This window comes from Gastrolobium bilobum, unplaced genomic scaffold (assembly GCF_033153095.1).
Source record: "Gastrolobium bilobum isolate Gb01-03AN ecotype WA unplaced genomic scaffold, APGP_CSIRO_Gbil_v1 utg12463, whole genome shotgun sequence".
Lineage (NCBI taxonomy): Eukaryota > Viridiplantae > Streptophyta > Magnoliopsida > Fabales > Fabaceae > Gastrolobium > Gastrolobium bilobum.
Genome location: NW_026898920.1, coordinates 256,303 through 274,104, shown reverse-complemented (window position 1 = coordinate 274,104; position 17,802 = coordinate 256,303). Strand labels below are relative to the sequence as shown.

General features: G+C 33.3%; 2 protein-coding genes across 3 annotated transcripts; one reads left to right on the top strand and one right to left on the bottom strand.

Annotated features, from left to right (window-relative positions):
• Positions 1 to 1,910: 1,910 nt before the first annotated feature.
• On the top strand, positions 1,911 to 8,928 carry LOC133285559 (transcription factor MYB124). Of its 2 annotated transcripts, none has more exons than XM_061482807.1 (12): positions 1,911 to 2,752; positions 2,879 to 2,925; positions 3,037 to 3,093; positions 3,263 to 3,335; positions 3,718 to 3,773; positions 3,868 to 4,047; positions 4,124 to 4,302; positions 4,692 to 4,837; positions 5,702 to 5,838; positions 5,912 to 6,111; positions 6,380 to 6,525; positions 8,191 to 8,928. In XM_061482807.1, exons 1-12 carry the CDS (start codon positions 2,660 to 2,662, stop codon positions 8,299 to 8,301), a joined length of 1,425 nt encoding a protein of 474 aa, XP_061338791.1. In that variant the 5' UTR covers positions 1,911 to 2,659; the 3' UTR covers positions 8,302 to 8,928. The 2 variants fall into 2 exon arrangements, with proteins under 2 accessions (XP_061338791.1, XP_061338790.1); XM_061482806.1 differs by having other exon boundaries at positions 6,368 to 6,525.
• Positions 8,929 to 12,608: 3,680 nt separating this feature from the next.
• LOC133285556 (UDP-galactose/UDP-glucose transporter 3) lies at positions 12,609 to 16,547 on the bottom strand. Its single transcript, XM_061482803.1, has 7 exons — positions 16,333 to 16,547; positions 16,106 to 16,203; positions 15,856 to 15,986; positions 15,323 to 15,353; positions 14,270 to 14,373; positions 14,051 to 14,172; positions 12,609 to 13,351 (listed from the first exon to the last, which is right to left on the bottom strand). The coding sequence occupies exons 1-7, from the start codon at positions 16,434 to 16,436 to the stop codon at positions 12,943 to 12,945; spliced, it is 999 nt and encodes a 332-aa protein (XP_061338787.1). The 5' UTR covers positions 16,437 to 16,547; the 3' UTR covers positions 12,609 to 12,942.
• Between the last annotated feature and the right edge of the window lie 1,255 nt (positions 16,548 to 17,802).

Here is a 17,802-nt window from a genome sequence, read left to right as displayed (position 1 = left end):
CCCAAAATTTAAATATATTAAATATCTTAAGAACATAACAAAATTTAATAACTTTTTTTTTATATTTAAGTAGAGGATTATTAGCAGCATTAGTTGAGAGAATTTGAATTTATTTGTAAAGTAATGTATATAAAAATTATTTGTGAATATTAAAATATAACAAAAATAATATATATACCTAATTAGAACCATTTATTAATGATAAATAATTATTTATCAATTATAAATTATTATTAATCGTTTTAATTTATTTTCTTAATAATTATGTAAAAAATAAAAATGCTTGAAATAATAAAATATTGAGAAAAAATGCAAAAAAGTGAGTGATATCAAAAAATTAAAATTAAAAATTAAACATTTTAAAAAAATTATTATTATCTTTTATATTTGCGAAGTCTTATTAGAATAATGATTAATACTTTAAAAATTACAATTAGTGTTTACTATTAGAATGATTAACTATTTGATGATTAATAATACACAATTTTTGGTTGTGATTTTTTTTTCTTACAAAAATAATGGTAACATAAATTACTCTAATATTAGAAGTCAAGATACTAGTAACATGTTTGAGATCAGGAAAGGTCAAGCGATGATTTGAACCTATGCACTTGGATAGTGCATGTCTTTTTAGGATATTTTAAACCACTCGATTCAATATAATTTGACTTTTTTGTGATATTTTGTGGGTGCATAATTGTAACATTGACATTACCCTTTTTCAATATGTAAATAATTGATAAATAAGAGAAAAAAAAAATTTGAAATGCAAAGATAACAAGAGAAACATTCGAGAGGTGCCCATAAAAAGAAATCATGAAATTTTCAAGACCTGGATCGACAATATAATTGCTAGTCATTGTAATTGAATAAAAAGGAAATACGATAGTAATATATTCCTCAATATTTAAATTTTTTTTTTTTAAAAACACAGCATTTAAATTTTCACGCACTAATAGGTGAGAAAGGTGGATGTGAGCGCTTGGGGAATAAAAGAAACTCACATGTGTGAGGAAAAGGAAAAAAAAAAATTCACTCCTTTGTGACAAAATTCAACAGCTCATATTATTCAATGGACAATTTCACACACACACATTTGCCTCACAATTTGAGTTCGGTCAGTAATCAGCACATTCTAACCCCATTTTTCCTTGCAACTAATTAACTATAGAGGAAAAAGGGCAGAAAAAAATCGAAATGTTACATTTAGCATGACCAAAGATGAAAAGATAAAAAAAAAAATTAAAAGATAAACGAAGGTCATGAAGTCACGAACCATTTAATTTCAATGCAAAAGTTGGGTTGCAACGCTTAGCTGGTTAGATCACGTACCTTCGCATGTCTCCTTAAAAATCACAAAAAATTCAAAAAATCACCTCTCTAGTTCTCTTATCTACACTGTATATTCATGAAAGCGTTTGTACGTGTATATATATACACACACATATACAGAGACAAACCCACACAATACCTGCATCAGTGTATGATGTTGGATCACAAGTGTTCTCTTCTTTATCTATTGGAATATCATATCATCATATATAATGGTATGGTGCCCTTTCTTTAGTGCTGCAAACTGCACAGTGGACACTAGTCTACCCTGCCATGATACACACACTGCACGTAGCTCATGGAATTCAGCGTTTATATTCAAACTTCCCTTGATACCCGCGCACTAACCCAAGCATCAATTTATTTTTAAATTATTTTTTTCTCATCCCTGTCTCTTTGTTGCAACATTTTTCTAAGTGTGTGACCGTTTTGAAAAAAGCAGAGAGAGAGAGAGAGAGAAGTGAAAAACCAACAAAATAACAATTAACAAATGAGACACCACTCCTAGTACAACTGTACACTACTTCTAACTAAAGGTTTTTTTTTTCATTCAATCTCCACAGTTCTATGATGCCCTTCTTCTCAGTTTTTCATTCTATCCCATGTAGAAGAATCTCAAACACTATTCATAGTTGAGGTATTTGTCAATTTGACAACTTTGAACACCACTTTTTTCTCAATTGGGTATTCCCAAAGTTCCTCAATTTTTTAGATCTACCCACCTTTTCTGGGCAATCAATTGCATACCAGTGGTATAGCATCAAATACATAGGTTCTCTCGGGTTTTGAAAAATACGATTTTGATACAATCCCATGTACCCTTTATTAACCCATCTATGTATTCTTCATTGCCCATTTTCTATCTTTCTCCTTTCATTTGGTTTTGGCTCCCTAATTTGAGCATTGGGTTGTTCTGTTTAGTTCTTTTCTAACTTGGTTATAGAGGCTAAGATAGTGAGATCAAAGGTGGGAAGTGGAGGTCTGAAAAGTTAGGATCCGAGGCCATTTCTTTGGAGGGTAATAGGCATTTTTTTTTAACTTGGATAGCTTTTGGTAAGGTGGCTTTTGAGAATGGAATTTATGCTTGTTTCGGTTCCCGTTTTGAAACCCAACACAGTGAGCGTATAAAGGTGAATGAAAGAGAAGGAAGAAGGGTTTTCCCTTTTTGTTTTTTGTTTTTTTTTTTTTCCCCTATAAAATCACAAAAAGTTTTCATATTATAAAGGGAGAGCGTTGGCTTTAGCATGCAACTTGACTCCGGTAAAAAGAGGGAGCGTCCAAGAAAGAGAGCAACGCCAATAGAATAAACACTCACAAAGACAAGATCATGCAAGGTATGAAGAAGCAGCAGAAGCAGAAGCAGTTGGCCAATGAAGAATCTAAGAAGAAGGAGCGTCACATTGTGACGTGGACTCAAGAGGTCCTTCTTCCCTTACTATAAAATTCCTTTATTTATTTATTTTTTGTTTATATATTCTCTTTACTTATTATTATTCTATTGAATTTCTCCTTCTTTGGAGTAGTGTCTCATGTGTGTTACTTGCAGGAGGATGATATACTCAGAGAGCAAATTGGCATCCATGGAACTGAAAAGTACTTACCCTTCGTTATTCTTCTTTTGAGTTACTCACTAGTCACTAGTGCTTTTTCATTTGTAATGGATATGTGATACTAAGGGATTTTAATTGCAATGACTACATGTAGTTGGGCAATTATTGCTTCTAAATTCAAGGACAAAACGACAAGACAGTGCAGAAGAAGGTGAAGTTTTTTAATTGATAAGCGTGTTTCTTGAATTATAATGATGATTCATTCAAGATATTTTATTTGGTCATCTGTTTTATCCTTTAGCTCATGAGGACTTTCATGGCTCCTGCTTTATTTTATTGCTATTCTCAATCTGATGCTTAAGTAATTAATAAATTACCAGATGGTACACTTATTTGAATTCTGATTTCAAGAAAGGAGGATGGTCACCAGAGGAAGACATGCTCTTATGTGAGGTAAATTGCTGCTCCCTGTGTACCAGAGCTACACTTTCATACCACTGCAGTTGCCATGGGAGTTTAACAAGCTTATTTAATAGTAGTGATCTTTAGAACTTCGAATATTTAGACTTCATTTTTTCCTTTTCGTTTTTCTTTCTGTTTTTCCCTCTGTAGTAGACCTCAATCCATTGACGTACATGAGGATCTTAAGTGCTAGTACCATGGCAAAGTGATTTATTTTGTATCAAAATCTACCCTGCAAAAGAATAGTTTACAGCCAAACTAACCAAGATCTTCTATTTGTATAGTTCTCTGCAGATGATACCAATAGCGATTCACTTAAAATTGTATCTTTTCTCACTAAATGTGATTTAATTGATTGCTATTATCTGTGTAGGCTCAAAAAATATTTGGTAACAGGTGGACAGAAATAGCAAAGGTGGTTTCAGGCAGGTAACTAAAAATTCATTCTTTTTTTCATGAAATTTTAAATAGTCATTTTTCTTCGACAGTTATTCATATTGCAATGCTTTATTGCTTTGTGCAGAACGGATAATGCTGTGAAAAACCGTTTCTCCACATTGTGCAAAAAGAGAGCAAAATATGAAGCCTTAGCAAAAGAGAACAACACTTCATACATCAATTCAAATAACAAAAGGATTATTTTTGAACACGATTATAATACAGATGCGGCTTCGGCACCTGCAGTAGCTATCAAGAAGATGAGGTACGGTAAACTAAGAGATTAAAATGCATAAATTCGATTTAGAAGAGTGTTAACTTGTCATCCTATTGCAATATAGGCGATCACATATCCCTGATGGTTCAGAAAAAATCAACTTTGGAGACAGATCCCATAAACAAAATGGAACTCCAATAAATCAGCAGCCGAGAGCACCTTTTGCAGTTTTAGCTAACTCTCATAATGTCAACAACTTGACAGACCAGCATCATGTATGCAATGTGAAGTTTAGTGGTTATGGTAATGCATTTAAGTTGAAAATTTGTAATTATGGAACTTCTCTTGCAGTTTTGAAACCCAAAATAAGAAAACAGGATAACATTAAGAGGGTGTTTGGTTTGTTTTCTGTTTTCTATGTTTTCACTAATAATTACAAAAAATGCCACATTGTTTCATTTTGTTTCCTGTTTTTCAAGAATTAGTGAAGGAAACTGTGAAACTTAAAACAACACAAAGAAAACAGAAAACAGAAGGAAAATAAGGTGAGATTTTTGTAATTATTAGTGAAAACATATCAAGTAAAAATCAAAATAGTAAACAAACCAAACACCCTCTAATATATAAAGCCAGTAATAACTTTGGTCATCCTATTATTCTAATGTGACTCATGGCTTTTCATGCTTTTGCAGCCCAAAACAACAATGTTCAAGGAACATTCCTCAAAAAGGATGACCCTAAGATAAGCGCATTGATGCAACAAGCTGAGTTACTAAGTTCACTAGCTCTAAAAGTTGACGCAGAGAACATGGAGCAAAGTCTTGAAGATGCATGGAAGGTGAGGCTTGATAGTTTCTGAACTTACTCTTGTTTTGATTTTTGAACACCTCGTGGGCTTCTTTAAAAATGAACTCCAGTTGATGTCATCAAAAGCAAAGACCAAAGTGTAGATTATATGTCATGAAGGTCAGCATCAACAGAATTAAATCAATTTTTAATATGTCAAGCCTATCTATATGAAAATCACGAAAGTCATTTAAACATATTTGATACTGGCTTTGAAAAATCTAAATAGCTTAATTGGTCAGGTAGATAGTATATATTTATTTAAATGGAGTTGATTCTGCTAATGCTTGAATGTATTTCTGTACAAGCTGATTTTACAGTGCTTAGTTCTTTAGTACCCTGGTAACATTATAAGTTAATCACAAAGTATTAGGCATCATGTGACCCTATAATTGCTATACTAATGCAACATTTCTAACTATGGGTTTGAAGCATTCATACATGTCAAAGACCAACTTAAAAGCTTATGCTTTTAAGTAAAGGCCCAGGATGGTAACATGCCCCTTTATGTAAGAGTCACTTGAAGATGATGCACAAGCAGGCTTTAGCTTATGCTAAAATTCAATTTTGTGAATAATAGGGTGGCAAGAATTGAACTCTAGACCACTTAGTCATAGAAATATAAAATAATTATGAATCATAAATGTTAGTAATCTTGCTTTGAAAAATTTCTGAAATAATTTCCTAGATCAGCTTGCTAGCGTGTAATCAAATATAAAAAGCTTAACTTGGTTCTGCTAAAGCCATCACAAGCTGATATCTGCAGGGCTTAGTTCTTGAGCATTTAAATAAGAGAAAGGTCATTGTTCACAGACTTCTTCAAATATCTTATAACACTTGTGTGCATTGATGCCAGGTTCTTCAAGAGTTTATGAACCGAACCAGAGAATCAGATATTCCCAGATATAAGATTCCAGATCTACTGCTTGTAGATCTTAAAGATTTGTTGGAAGACTTAAAAAGTACTAGTGTGGGAATCCAGCCATGTTGGAGGTACTTTAACTTCATTGGAAATATGACTTTATGAGGGCTATGGAATATCTAATAGTTTCTGAATCTATTATAGGCAAATGGAACTATATGAAGACTCTCCAGGCAGTTCTGAATACAGTACAGAATCAACTCTCCCTCATCCAGCTAGTGAGAATTTGGAAAACTCACTGCATCAGGATATTGGAACTGAACTGAGGTCTATCCAAATTGGAGATCAAAAAGGAGTTAGAGGATGTGACCAAGGGATTCTTTCTAGTGCAACTGTGGATCAAGGCAAGATCATCAAATCCCCTTATAAAATATATAAGAGAAGATCATTTTGGTAAAAATATTTCCAGTTTAGGGACAATTAACCACTCTGCTGGTTAATTATGTTCAAAGAGTGGTTAGTGTGTAGCCACTTATTGACCTAATTAAATGGTCAATTATTCCTAAACTGAAACTATTTTGACCAAGAAGTTCTTTTTTATAATTTTGTCAGAATAAAATAGTTTTTGTATTCTAATATGCTAACATTTTAATGAATCAGAATTGGTAGCAGATATGTTCCCATCTTGTGCGGAACAAATAAACAATGATGGCATTGTTTCTGCCTTATCAAGTACAGAGTTCAGTTCCCCTCTTCAAGTTACCCCTCTGTTCAGATCCTTAGCTGCAGGAATTCCTAGCCCACAATTTTCAGAAAGTGTAAGTTACCCTAGCACTTTAAATCAAATAATTAAGGACAAGCAAGATTATAGCAGTAATAGTGACAAGTGGTCTGATTATATTAGTAATATATGACAAACTGGGCATATAACTAAACCCATGTATCATAAAAATCAAACCAGCAAGAGTACTTTTAGTAGGGCTTTACTTATAAGATCAACCTCGCATTAAGACCTTCAGAATGCCGTTTATTGCTAGATAACTTCAGTAGTGGTGGTGGGGATCTTTCATCAGTGTTAGTGGTGGAGATAGTAATAGCAGGATAAATCATTAATGCTTAAGTTATGTACAGTGCTTAAGATTTTATGTTAAAAATTTTGTAGTTAACATCATTACGGTGTTGGATTAGTGGAATCAAATTGTTGCAGATAAAAATTGGGTAAAAAGGAAAAGTTTATTAATAATTATTTCATCATAAAATCCAGCTGGGCCAGGCAAACCAGGAAGTGGTGGAAAGGGGAAAGGTAATTATGTAATTGGATATAGGTTTTAAGATAGGAAATAACTTGCTCAGCAATAATAAGGATATATAAGAAAGCTTTTGCGTAGCCAGGATAAGTTTGGCTTCTTTTCTGGTCATGATTAGTATTAATATTTTTTTTCCTGAAAATAATCAAAGTATCTAAGTTTTATAGAGGTTAATATGCCGGTTACAAATGTCACTCGTGCAATACATTATGTAGATTTGTTAAAGTTTCTCTTTTAGAATTTGTAGCTTACAGTCTTGTTTGATGAGGATATACTATGTTTCGGAACACAAATGGCTTCAAAACGATAGCTTTTACTTTTAAATGCTAGTGTCACATTGACTTCTTTAATAAGCACATACTTTCACATAAAATATTATGCAGTATATATATATATATATATATATATATATATATATATATATATATATATATATATATATATATATATATATATATATATATATATATATATATATATGGGATAGGATTCGTTTACAAACTTTTTTTGCAAATTACATTAAGTACGACCGGTCGTACACTGCACGATTAAAGTATGACCGGTCGTACTTAGTGTAGTTTGTAAGAGTTTGAAAACAAAAAAGTTTGTAAATATAAATTGCCCCTGTATATATAGCTCGGTCTCTAGTCCTGATTCTAGTCATAAACTACAAGAAGGTGGAAGTTATATTTGTTTCCATGAAAGTTATTTCAGTCACAATTTGTTCATCACTTTTATTCCTAAAAACAAAAATGTTCCATCACCTCATCATTTAAATACACTGTTTATTTATTTATTTATATTTATTTTTCTTGCTAAGAAAATATGCAGATATAATATTGACAAAACTGACATTTACAGTATCATATATAAGTGAAACAGAATTATAATTATCTTCATGTTGAAAACTATTGAAGCAAGAAACCTCTCAGCAAACAAGAAATCATTTTTGTGACGAGATATAGTGTAAGCTATTAGTTCATCTCCATATATCATCTCGTATATATGTAGAATACAACAAACATCTACCATGCATGTTGCATCAACCATACTTTAGCTAAGTTGCTGCTTTGTATGTTCTCGTTACACTATGTGGAGTTATGGACTGTATCAAAAGTTTGACACAAGTATGACAATATTTTCTTCTTTCTTTGACATTTTTTTTTTTTTTTGCAGGAAAGGAACTTCCTTATGAAAACACTTGGAATGGAGTCTCCATCTCTCAATCCAAGTGCCAACCCCTCACAACCGCCGCTCTGCAAAAGAGCCCTCCTACATAGTTTATAATTTGAATCACTAATTCATCTGGAATACAAAATATTTGTGTGTCCTTTCCCCTTTCTGAATCCTTTCTCCCCACCTATGGCAACTAGCCTGTTAGTTGTTCTCTGCCTGGTTTGAGAAAAAGATTGCAGTTTTGATCAGCCTAAATTTTTGAAAGCCATACCCTCCCCTAGAATGTTATGGTACATTCTGAGGATCTTCAACATATCTAACATTGTCCTCTTCCTCTCCTCCACCACTCAATGTTACCTTTCTTGATACTTAAACAAAAAAATTAGCGTGCTTAGTGTGTCATTCTTTGGTTTGTCTTCTTTGATATCATTCTGGGTTTGTTTTTCTCCAATCCAGCTTTTGGTCTTGGTTTGCTTTTTTTTGTACATAGCCTGTTGTGTGATGCTAGTCATCCTGAGTGTGTATGTATACATCGGCAATTCGCCTACCCTACTACATATAATGAATAGAGAGAGAGACATAGATAGAAGAGAGAAAAGAAGAAAAAAAGTGGGAGTAAAAAGATAAACCAGTGGCAAACTGGACTCCTATTTGTTGTTTTGGGTGTGCATAGATTATAGAATAAATATTCTTTTTTCCATTTTGGTTCTGATGTACTGAAACATAATTATAATTGGAGTGGGAATGCATTTTGGTTTTGGTGTGCAGATACTGTTTCTGTTCTGTTTAACCTGGATTTAGCACCTAACCATATGTAGACAATAATTCAAACAAAGGAAAATAAACTGGCATGAACTTACAGACTCTCTCAAAGAACATGAAAGTAAAGAAATTACCCAACCCCGTTGTAACATCAGCCAGAACTATAGGTTGCAACAAACAAATGCAAACCAATTTATTGCATGTTTGGCATTCATTCATTATTGTGAAAATATCAGCTCCATTTCCTTATCCAAAAAGCAAATCTTAACAAGAAATATATGTAGAATGCAAAAGTTGTGTACTTACAGACTGTACAGTAAACCTTGTACTGTGGTCTGACACAGGCTTGCAAACGTTTCTCTCACTCTTCCCCTCAGCTCGTAGACACATTGTTGTTTTAACATGGAGTGTGTGAACTTTGATTTGCAGAAGAACAATTCTGGGGGAACTGGAATTCTTATTTAGTTTAACTTAAGATGATTAGTTCATGGTTGGTGGTGAATGGTGGAAGACAGGAGACAAATAATTATGACTATGAAAAAAGCAATTGGTAAAAAGAGGGAGGGAGGGAACTCTCTACAAAATAAAGCACATTCGTTTGCTGTTAACTTTCTGTGGGAACATAGACTTTGACTCATTTGACCTTCCAATTTCCACTCGCTCAAGTTGATCTTCCCTAAACACAAGCTGGTCAAAACCTCAATTGACTTTTTTTTTTATTTTTAAAAAAGTATAATCGATTTTAAATTGAATAATGCTATTAAATATATATTGTGCTTTTATACAGTGGAATAATTATGGTAGCCACAATTATACAGTTGTTTTACTTTTATAGTGAGATTCATTTTGGTATTTCTTTTTGTTATACTTTTTAAAATTATATATTTTATATCATGAGTAATAGAAGTTATAAACTTATAAAAATTATAAATTAAATGACAAAAACTACAAATTCATATAATTTACATGATAGCCACTTTTTTTCTATAAAAAATTAATATTTCTCATGTTATAGAAGATAATTTTATCATATACATATACAAAAATGTGTGAGATTCATATTTTTTTCTCAATCTTTTATATAATTTTTTTTTCTCAATCTTTTTTTTATATAAAATCCTTACACTTTTATATATTTATAGGAGATAAAATTAAATGCTAATTAAAAAATAAATAAACGAAGTGGACCATCTCTATTTCAAAATTAGTACAGAAAGCACTATTCATTTTAAAGAATGGACATGTCCCCCCCAGCTGTGATAAAGCCGGTTTGCCCATAGATATCCAGCCACTCAGTTTTAACCTTTTTTCTTTTTCTTTTTATTTTTTTACTACATTAATCATTCTTTTTTTGGTAATACCATTCAAACCACAAATACCAACGATGCACACCAATCCCAAAGTATATTTGATGGTTCAGTCAATTTTAATAGAGGAGGGATATTCTTACTATCAAAAATTTTCACTACTAACTTATTACCTATCTAATTACCATTAGATTAATATTTTCTCTCTCTTTAAATTTTTTTTCACATTCTTTCTCTTTGATCCAATGGTGATGTGATGGGTAGTAAGTTAGTAGTGAGAATTTTGGTAGTTAGAATATCTTCACTCATTTTAATAAACAAATATTTTATATTAATTTTTTTCTATTAAAATATACTTATTAACTTAGTTCCCCCTTATCTTAAGTTACAACATTTTTAGCCAAAAGTTTGGTTATAAGTTTTACTGTTGGCCAATCCTATGCTAGACCACGTCAGAAATATAAATAAGGAGGCGGAAAAGGGATTTGGGCAGTAACATGAGTTGGTGCCATATTATGCTTATAGCCATATTAAACGATCCGTCATCATCTTTGGTTACTAAAGAATTTGACCACCCCACCCTATGGGTGAGGCGACATCAGGCCTTTATCCTAGAACTGCAGCGATTGTTATGAAATATAGCGGACACCAGGCAAACTATTGTTTGCATATTTCGTCAATCAAGCATCAAACTCTCCAAAGTTGTTGACGAGCATGAGTTACTTCTCTTGAATGGAGGAAAAATTGCATATGACGGTTCGCTTGCCCAATACTGGAAGCTTATAGTGTACTTTGAATCAATTCCAAGTGTTGTTGAGATCAAAGACACATATAATCCAACCTTGTTGATGTTGTAGGTCCACACATTAGAATTTGAATATTGCCATGGTTTATTGAATTTTTCCGCAGTATTATTGATTACTCAATTAATACAATTTGAATGAATAGGATCATAAGAGCATTAAAGCTTTACTTTCCAAATTTTTAATACATATATGCATCCTGAACTAAAACTTGAAATCACTAGTCAAGCTGGAACAATCATGTGCTATCTAATCTATTGTTGATTTATATATATCTCGAGTATTTTTAGAAATTGAATATTGGAATAATCAGTAAATTGCGGAAGAGTAGAGCACACTAGTAGGGGTGTTCGCAGTTTGGATTAGATTGATTTTGAAAGCAAAAATCATCTGATCCAATCCCTTTGGTTTAATCATGTAATCATCCATTCAGTTTGGATTTTTTTTCAAATCCGATCTGATCCAATCCAATTTTTTTCGGTTTGGAATGGATCGGTTTTCGGTTTTTTGAAAATTCTAAAATTTGTTTCATGATTATTGTGCAAATAATATCTTTTGTATATATTGACTCTACACAAATGATATATGAAGCTCTACACAAATGAAATTTTGTTAATGAGATGTGACTAGATTTTCTCTTGGGTTTAGTTGATGGGTTAATGAATCTTGGGTTTAGAAATTTTTGGGCTATAATTGGGGAAAGACTCAAGTAGGTAGAGGGAAATTAATATATTGGATCGGTTTGGATTGGATCGGTTTTCATCAATCAATTCGAAAACCGATCCAATCCAATTAAAATTTGATGTTTTTTTCGGTTTTTGATTTTTTGATTTTCGGTTCAGTTATCGCAGTTTGCATCGGTTTGGATCGATTAATGAACACCCCTACACACCAATAACAAGACCAAAGGATCTATACTTCCTAATAGTATGTCAAATTATAGATTATAAGAAGTTAGAACTCTTGAAGAAGAATCTATAGATTACTGGTTGGCCATGGGAGTCATGCATAAGTTGTTCATTATGCTTCAAGCAATGGGACCTAGAGGAAGGTTTGGTTTTTCAAACCTTCACCTTGAGCACAAGTGAACCTTCTAGATGGGTGGGGGCAGGGGGAGGACCAAGTGAGAAATATGAGTAACGGGGCTTATGAGAAATTTGAATTGTAGCCATCATGCCTTCGTGGCAAGGAGTGTAGCTAAAAAGGGAAAACAGCAAGAAGCAAAGAGAAAGTGGAGGAAAGGTATGTGAGAGGATCATCCAACCGTTAAGTTTTGAAACCGTTGGATAAGGTTTATAAACCCTCTAGCATATACAAATATCTTTTGTTTTCTTCTTTTATTGGTGATTCTAATTTCTGTAATTACTGTTTTTCTCTATTTTTCTGTAGTAAAATACCTAATCCCTATCATTTACTTTAAGCAAAATATACTAATCCAGACATAAATTTGAACAAATAAATTCTGAAAGCAAAATAAGCTAGAGCAAACAATTTACTAAACTTATTTTTAATGCTCACACCCTATTCAGTAGGGCTACTTTTGGCGCTCAAACAATATTGGGATCATCTTCTTTACATACGAGAGAAGATAAGATAATCTGAAAATTATGTTTACAGAGTATGTCTTTGCCCTAGTATGCTATAATAACTAAAACTAGCTCTTCATTACAATAAAGAGGCAACTAATTATTAGCACAAGCCACAATGAATAAGAAAAAGAACTTCTCAAAAAGGATCTATCCAATTACAATTACAAATATTATATTGTATAAACCTAAATCTGGTTCATTGAACCTTCAAGGTTTTGGTGATATAACGAGGGTTGAACGCCAAATTAGCTACAATAGCATAAACATTTGACTTAAAATTGCTGAAGGGCTTCACATTGCTTTTCTCTTCTTTTGTATTCTTTGCAACTTCTGCCACTTGAGGTAGATCTGGTACGACAATCCAGAGAATACCATAAAAACACACCCCCACTGCTTTGTTGAGAGGGGATTTCCACTCAATAGTGAAGATACCACAATGCTAACAAATTTGCGCGTGGTAGTGATGGTAGTATTAGCTAAAGAGCCAAACCGGCTTATAGTCAAGAAGATGAAATTCTGGCCGACAGCACCACAGCAGCAATAGAGAAAAATATCCCATGCTGCCTCTGGATGCTGTTTGCAAAAGTGAACTGCCTCAAATCCACTACCATGGGGCCATCCAAACATGTAAATCATATTGTATATGGTTCCCCATAAATTCATTCCCAACATAATATCCCAAGCACTTGTTTTTGGGTACCTGAGTAAGACAAACTAATAGTTTTAAAAGATAAAATTAAGATAAATGAATCTGTATTTTAGATGTTCAAAGAGTCATTTTCCACTAAGAAAGCCTGACAATGTTGAGATTTGAGAAGTCAACATTCAAACACCCATGAAATAGAAGCCCAAACATCTGACATGCAAAAGCAATAACAGGCAATAAAGTTTTTCCTACAAGCAACATCACATGGGAGAGGAAAACATGATCAATCATACTTAGTTTTGTTTACAACTGTTAAATTATCCTCTAGAGACACTACTAAGGACAGATATTTTTGGCCAGTAAGCTAATTAAGAAACCCTCATATTGCAAGCCAACCCATTTTGGTTAACTGATTCAGCTACTACCAATATTGAACTTATCCTAACAAATGAATTCGCTCTTAATTTCTATTTCCCATAGAATACAATTTCCACAAAAAGATTGTTTCTTATCTGTTATACTACACATTGGAGAAGTGATTTGATTCCACAAAAAAAGAGGGGGGGGGGGGGGGGGGGGGGGGGGGGGAATAAAGAAGAATAAGGGTACATAGGGAGGTGTAGAAGGGGGTGAAATAAGTAAAGAAGAAATCAAGGAAGCGCATGAATGTAAATTTTGTAGTTCACATGCACTCAGACGGACTGGAATTGTTACATGCCAAATCAAAAGAGAGAGAAGCTTATCTTCTATTACCTTGCTTTTAAGGAATCCTGAGTTGCATTAGTAAATCCATCAAAAGCAAGGTTCAGGAAGCATAGCCCATATCCAAGGGGAGCATTTGGATGTGCCAGCTTGCCTATAGTCTTTGAGCTAGTCTGTTATTAGCATAAACAAATTAAGGTGAGCTGCATTCAGGGACTGAAAATTCCTAGACAAGACTAGTGAGGTCTGTTATTCTGATAAGTTCCAAACCTTTAGAAGTGCAAATGTTGATACCCCTCCAGCAACAAGAAATGTGCAAAGGTATTCTGGCAAAGTGTATCTTATACCATATACTAGAGTACCCATCAGCATAACTGCATTACCGTAAAGTCAATTGTTTGTTACACAATTTAAGAGTACTTTACATAATCGGAGGATAAATTTAAATTTTAAAAAATTTTACAAAAAAATTGATTATAAGATTTTTCTATCATCATTCTCTACCAAATTCTTATATATCAGAACCAGCCAGAAGCACCTCCATTTTACATACCCAAAAGATAGTGAATGATAATGAATAAAATTGTTTTCAACCTACCCTTATTTGTAAAAGAATGAAAGGATGCATACTATATAAAAGCAATATAACATTCAAGCACACGCACAAGTACAAGAACACAAAAGTTTCAAAGAATACATAACCACAAGACTATCCATTGTTTTGGTAAAACAACAAAGATTCAATTCCATTGGCTTGCCAAGCTTAATAAAGTGAAATTCATCTACAAGTTATCCATAATCCCACTTAACCAAAAGGATAGGAAAAACAAAAATTGAAGCACTTAAGCACTGAACATAACTATATGATTCAATCAATAATGCAAGACTACTAAATAAATAAAATAAAACCTTGTTGAGATATATAGTCCCACATTGGTTGTATGTGCAACTAATGTGGCCTTTATAAGGCCTTGGGCACTCCCACCCTTTGAGCTAGCTTTTGGGGTGGTGTATCCCAAGGTTCTTTACATGGTATCAGAGCCTCGCCGCCCCCCACTTTCTCTTGTGGCGTTTCTTAGCACAGGTAGGCTGGGCCTGTTGCATTGTCCACTCTTCAAGCCCAATGGGCTCTTGTGTGAGGGGGCGTGTTGAGATATATAGTCTCACATTGGTTGTGGAGTTTATAAGGCCTTGGGCACTCCCACCCCTTGAGCTAGCTTTTGGGGTGGTGTATCCCAAGGTTCTTTACAAACCTCAACTAATGTTTCATTGCTTCTAGATAAAAGGCAAGCTTTTCTGGGGTATCAAGCACAATGTACTGACCTGGAATCATTTTTGAGGACTTCGCCAGCACCTGCAAGTAGTAAAAATAACACCACCCTTTAAAAAGCTCATAGTTTTACACTGAAGACATTTGAACAATAAGTCACAACAAATGCTGCGGCAGGCTGGATGAAAATTCATGAAAAATTAACGAAAGGAAATGGAAAGAGTCATAGTCTAATGAACAAAGCATGCTGCTTATGACATGAATAAAATACAACAATCATTTCCTAAAGATAAACGATTAAATACTACATATGCATATTTTCATATGGAATCTTCTTTCATTGAATATCTACATCAGTTACGTACGTATATTTATAATGGATGAAACATTTTTTCCCTCATTGCTTAGAAGTACACAAGATCGTAAGTATGAATAACAGAAACTTGTTTTAACTTGTATGCATGATCATCACCATTTCAGGAAAAAACAAAACAAAACAAAATCCAAAAATCCAATACCAGATTTGATAAAATCAAATACACATTCAAAAGGAAGCCAGAAAAAGAAACTATTGAACGAATCATACCTGAGCGGGGTAACTAATATACTTCAATGCTTCAATTCCCATAGCAGGACCAATGGTGTTGGTAATACCAGCACTCCAGTAAGACCACATAGGAGCACCACCAGAATTTCCACCAGACCACAGCTTTATCACTGTACACATAACAATCCCACAAAAGAAAACCAAAAAGAGAAAAGAAAAAAGAAATTATACCGAGTCTTCTTAGTAATTGCACATAGAGAAAAAGGAACACTTGGTATAAAAATCTCACTTATATATGACCAGAACAAACACACCACATTCTGTGCCAAGTTCAGAAACGCAAGATGCTCGAACCTCGCACCGTCTGGACCGAATCGCTTGGTCGACCTGAACCAAATCAAAAATCCAAAACAGAAACATAGCAATGAGTAGCTGCATTTCGAAATTCACAAATCGATTTTGGATTCGCCAGAACTGTTACAGGTCGAAGAAACGTTCTCGGAAGTGGACTCTTACAGCGTTTCCTGAAGAACGCCTTGGTAAATGTAGGCCGACCAGATTCCGGCAACGCAGAAGGCCAGCACCAGGATGCGGCGGAGGCCGGCGCCGTGAGCCTCCATGTGAGCACGGAGATTCGCCGGTTCGGTTTTTTTCTGTTTTTGGGGATCGGTCTTTGCGAACCGGAATGGGAGGAACAAATCGGGGAAGATCGGAGAAGCAAGGTGGGAAAAGGAAATGGAAATGAAGAAAGACGAGTGTAGAGTGAGCGCCCAGTTACGTGGCTTGCCACGTGGAGTGTTTTTATTGGCCTAGTGACACGGCTTCGCGCTCCTCATTGGATGAGCATACGCAATGCTTCTTTTTCAGTTAGTGGTCGCTCTTCATGAATTTGTCACACCTTTCTTTTTACGTTTTAAAATTTTGGAATTATTAAATCAAGGATTGAAAGAAAAAAAAAATAGAGCTGTAATTATTTGAGAAAAACGGGCAAAAGAAAAGTAAAATAAAACTAGGATTTAGTGGTTGTCATTTTAAATGACATAAGTTATGTCATTTTAGGAGAGAGATAGACACAGAAAAATAGAAATTATGGGAAAAAGAAAGTAGATGGTTTTTTTTAATTTAAAATTCAAATTTTCTGTGTTTGTATCTCATTTAAAATGACATAACTTTTTGTCATTTAAAATGACAAATACTTTTCCCATAAAACAATTATTGAATAAGAAAATTTAACTGTCCCCATTATTTTTAAGTTTTCATATAAAAATTATGGGTAATATTTTTCTTATGTTACATAAGAAAAGTATTATCTCCTACACTCACATTTTTCAAATGGGTCCCACAAGAATTTTTCTCTCTCACCTCCAACTCTTTTCTCTCTCATGTTTATTGTTTTAGTAGGAGATAATATTTCTCTTATGCAACATAAGAAAAGTATTACCTAAAAATTATAAAAAATTAATTCTCATAACTTTTTTTTAAAATAAATAAATTATTTACTATGTATTCTTTGACTTTGTTGATAATTTTTCTTTCTACGAAAAAAGAGTAAGTAATATCTTTCAATTCATTAATGTAATAAATTAAGGATTTTATAAGTTATGTTGTAGGAAAAATGATTATGTAATGTTGTAGAGATTCGTTTTGCGTGCCAGTAATTTTTTTTTTTAAACATGTGGGTCCCACAAAATATTGTGAGTGTAGAAAAGTTTGTGCGGTCATGTTAAATGATAGAATGCAAACCCATAAATTATTTAAAAGAAATTAAAACTTGTGAAGTGATAATTATTTTGAAATAGAAGCATAGTTTCATAAACACTAAATATAAGGACTATCTTTAACACACTTAAAAATAGAAAATATTAAGAAAAAGGGGAAAATGTTTTTGCAGTTAATGCAGATAAGTTATCTGCATTTATTCTCAAAACGACGTCGTTTTAATATTGAAATCTTAAAAAATTATAAATATAAAGACTATTATAATCC

Bases quoted from the DNA above. Each gene is read 5' to 3' on its own strand.
- LOC133285559 (XM_061482806.1), top strand. From the start codon at position 2,660: ATGCAAGGTATGAAGAAGCAGCAGAAGCAGAAGCAGTTGGCCAATGAA. The intron at 2,753-2,878 runs GTCCTTCTTCCC...TGTTACTTGCAG, and splicing joins TTGTGACGTGGACTCAAGAG to GAGGATGATATACTCAGAGA. The intron at 4,048-4,123 runs GTACGGTAAACT...ATTGCAATATAG, and splicing joins GTAGCTATCAAGAAGATGAG to GCGATCACATATCCCTGATG.
- LOC133285556 (XM_061482803.1), bottom strand. From the start codon at position 16,436: ATGGAGGCTCACGGCGCCGGCCTCCGCCGCATCCTGGTGCTGGCCTTC. The intron at 15,987-16,105 runs GTGAGATTTTTA...TTATGTGTACAG, and splicing joins TTTGTTCTGGTCATATATAA to TGATAAAGCTGTGGTCTGGT. The intron at 13,352-14,050 runs GTAATAGAAGAT...TGTCTTACTCAG, and splicing joins CAGGATTCCTTAAAAGCAAG to GTACCCAAAAACAAGTGCTT.